This window comes from Sinocyclocheilus rhinocerous, unplaced genomic scaffold (genome assembly GCF_001515625.1).
Source record: "Sinocyclocheilus rhinocerous isolate Xijiao unplaced genomic scaffold, SAMN03320098_v1.1 scaffold1740, whole genome shotgun sequence".
In the NCBI taxonomy this organism is placed as follows: domain Eukaryota; kingdom Metazoa; phylum Chordata; class Actinopteri; order Cypriniformes; family Cyprinidae; genus Sinocyclocheilus; species Sinocyclocheilus rhinocerous.
Genome location: NW_015651446.1, coordinates 210636 through 214273, shown reverse-complemented (window position 1 = coordinate 214273; position 3638 = coordinate 210636). Strand labels below are relative to the sequence as shown.

Sequence of the window (3638 nt, the reverse complement as noted above, 5' to 3'; positions counted from 1 at the left end):
GTGGGTTTGGTTGTGTTATACAGGGTGTGGCTCTGCTTAAATATTCATATCATTTTCAGACTTCAAGAAGAGATGCTTCAGAGGGAGGATGCGGAGAACAGCCTTCGGAGCTTCAGACAGGTACATCGTCACGTGTTAAGAGAATAATTTTTATATGTATTCTTGGACCTGCTGTTTGACCGAGTGCTACCAAAGCCACAATTTCAAAATGATCAATTAGCGTTCCAGTCAGTGTTTGCAAGACACTACTGATTGTCTCCTCACAATAAGAAGGTCAGAGCAGGCCTGGTCAAGCTGCCCTCTTGTCCGGCATCAGATTTAGACACGCAGCTGAAAAGAAAGCTTTGTCTGAGAACAGGCTGGGCGTTTATGACAAAGCAAACTGTTGTATGAGTGGGAGGGGTCAATGTTAACCAGGAGACATTGGTGACTTACGGCTGCAGAGAAGAGGATGTGTGTGTGTGTGTGTGTGTGTGTGTGTTTTAAAGGGTGTCTGCCACCACCAGCTGCAGCACTACAACCAGTTAGCAGCAGGCAAGCTATTGTTATTTAATTCAGTCAGGAATGGCTTAAAATAATTTACATAAACTACCATTCAAAAGTTTGGGGTCAATAAAATTATTTTAAAAGAAAATTAATGCTTTAGTTAATACAACTGCACGGTTGCATTAAATTGATCAAAAGTGACAGTAAAAACATTTATGATGGTACAAAAGATTTCTATTTCAAATAAATGTGGTTCTATCCATCAAAGAATTCTTAAAAAAGTCATTTTTTTTTCAGGATGTATCGTGGTTTGCACAAACATATTAAGTAACACAACTGTTTTCAACATTGATAATAACAAGAAATGTTACCTGAGCAGCAAATCAGCATATTAGAATGATTTCTGAAGGATCATATGACACCAAAACTGGAGTAATGATGCTGAAAATTCAGCTTTGCATCACAGGAATAAATTACATTTTAAAATATGTGACCCTGGACCACAAAACCAGTCTTAAGTGTTTATAAATTACTTTTTTTTATATATACAGCATCTGAAAGCTGAATAAATAAGCTTTCCATAGATGTATGGTTTGTTAGGATAGGACAATATTTGGCTGAGATACAACTATTTGAAAATCTGGAATCTGAGGGTGCAAAAAAGAATCTAAATATTGAGAAAATCGCCTTTAAATTTGTCCAAATGAAGTTCTTAGCAATGCATATTACTAATCAAAAATTAGGTTTTGATATATTTACAGTAGGAAATTTACAAAATATCTTCATGGAACATGATCTTTACTTAATATCCTAATGATTTTTGGCATAAAAGAAAAATCAATAATTTTGACCCATACAATGTATTTTTGGCTATTGCTACAAATATACCCCAGTGACTTAAGACTGGTTTTGTGGTCCAGGGTCACATGTGTTAAAATAGAAAACTGTTATTTTAAATTGTAATAGTATTTCATAATATTACTGTATTTTTGATTTAATAAATGCAAAAACATAAAAAAAGACCCCAAACTTATGAACTAATGTGATTATTTAAGTGCAAAGGAATAGAAGAATGAGAAAAGGAACTGTGTAGAATTCATAAGAAACACAAGTGGAAGTTTAAAACAACATTTTTAGGAGAAATGTCTCCTAGGTTCACTCAAATAGTGCTGATGAATATTTTATGTGTGTTACACCCACAGGATGTTGATAACGCCTCCCTGGCTCGTCTGGACCTGGAGAGAAAGGTGGAGTCCTTGCAAGAAGAGATTGCTTTCTTGACGAAGCTTCACAATGAGGTACTAAACCACCAGGAAAGGGAAACATCAAAAATGAGATGTCTTTAATATTTCGGGTGTTTCTCATTGATAGTATTAACATTAAATGCAAATGTCAACTTTCACAGATTTTACTCCTGAGTAAAAGACCCAAATAATCCTACGTGTCTCCCCCGAGATCTCAATTGTCAGGACTTCAAAAATCATTACATTCTCCTGAGACCAAATTATCTCAGCAATACTAACCACATCAAGGTTATAGATCCATAATCCCTTCTTCTAATGAATTTTAGGAGAACCATCCAAGACAAAGCTGATACTTAAAAGGAAGTCCTGAGCCATAAAAAGTACCTCTGAACAATAAAGTGAATTAAATTTCCTCTGGCCATTTAACCATTCTTCTCACAGTCAGTATTTTTTTGGGAAAGAAATTATAGAAATTAATACTTTTATTTAGCAAGGATGCATTAAATTGATAAAACATGACCAAAATACTTCTATAATGTAGCAAAAGATTTTTATTTCCTCAAAACTATTAAGCAGCACAACTGTTTTCAACATTAATAATAATAAATGTTACTTGAGCAGCAAATCAGCATACTGTATTAGAATGATTTCTGAAGGATCATGTGACACTGAAGACTGGAGTAATGATGCTGAAAATTCAGCTTTGCATCACAGGAATAAATGCATTTTATAATATATTAATATATATATTTTTAATTGTAATAATATTTCACAATATTACTGTACTGTATTTTTGATCAAATAAATGCAGCCTTGAGCATTAAAGACTTCTTTCAAAAAATATCTTACTGACCACAAACAGTGTACAATGGGATATTCAGCATAGGTCACAAACTGTGCACTTGGATTGTTTAAGTCATCTTTTCCAACATCTCCACAGGAACTTGCCGAACTGCAGATGCAGATCCAGGAACAGCATGTGCAGATTGATATGGAAGTGGCCAAACCTGACCTCACCGCTGCCCTGAAAGACGTCCGGCAGCAGTACGAGACTCTGGCTTCCAGGAACCTCCAGGAGTCTGAGGAATGGTACAAATCCAAGGTCAGGTTCTCATAATAAAATGCATAATTATAATAAATAAATAGGCATATCATCTTTTAAAAGGAGGGGGAACATGTTCCCATATTCCATATCTTTTCTGTATCTTGTCATTTTTTTTTAAGTTGTGCAGCAAGAATAAACAGTTTGTGCCCATCACATGTTGGGCCTGTGCAGTTCAGTAACATCAATACATTTTGATTTTAAGAATCTGAGCTGCTATCCAATTTTACAGTATATCTCCATACTCTTATTTTTATTTCTCCAAAAGAATTTTAGGAGAAACACCTGAGATAAAGTTGATAAACTTACAAGAAACATCAGTTAGAACTTAGTTAAGCTACAAATGAACAATGAAACAGGATCTGATCTGGTAAGACTGTGAGATGTTTGAGGAATGAGTCTTACTCAGCTCAGGATCAACTCCTTACAGGGTTAGTTCACCCAAAAATTAAAATTAGGCTGCGTTTTACTCACCCCCGAGGCATCCTAGGTGTATATGACTTTCTTCTTTCAGACGAATCCAGTCGGAGTTATATTAAAAATTGTCTTTGATCTTTCAAGCTCTATCGTTGTACTCAGCGGGTGTTGCATTGCTTCAGTCCAAAAGAAGTTAATTAAAAAGCGCCCATGCATAAAAAAAAAGTGTCTCACATGGTTCCGGGGGGTGAACAAAGGCCTCCTGTAGCGAATCGATGCATTTTTGTAAGAAAAATATCCATATTCAAAAAGTAATAATCACTTGAAGCTTAAAGTGAAGTGAAGTGACATGTGGCCAAGTATGGTGACCCATACTAGGAATTAGTGCT

At 35.3% G+C, this 3638-nt stretch overlaps 1 protein-coding gene across 1 annotated transcript in view; it reads left to right on the top strand.

Annotated features, from left to right (window-relative positions):
* The window catches only part of LOC107712806 (vimentin-like), a 13922-nt gene that overhangs the window by 6945 nt on the left and 3339 nt on the right, over window positions 1-3638 (top strand). Inside the window, exons 3-4 of the mRNA XM_016518139.1 lie at window positions 1689-1784; window positions 2671-2832. Of these exons, the coding sequence (XP_016373625.1) occupies window positions 1689-1784; window positions 2671-2832 (258 nt within the window). The remainder of the gene's footprint in view (window positions 1-1688; window positions 1785-2670; window positions 2833-3638) is intronic.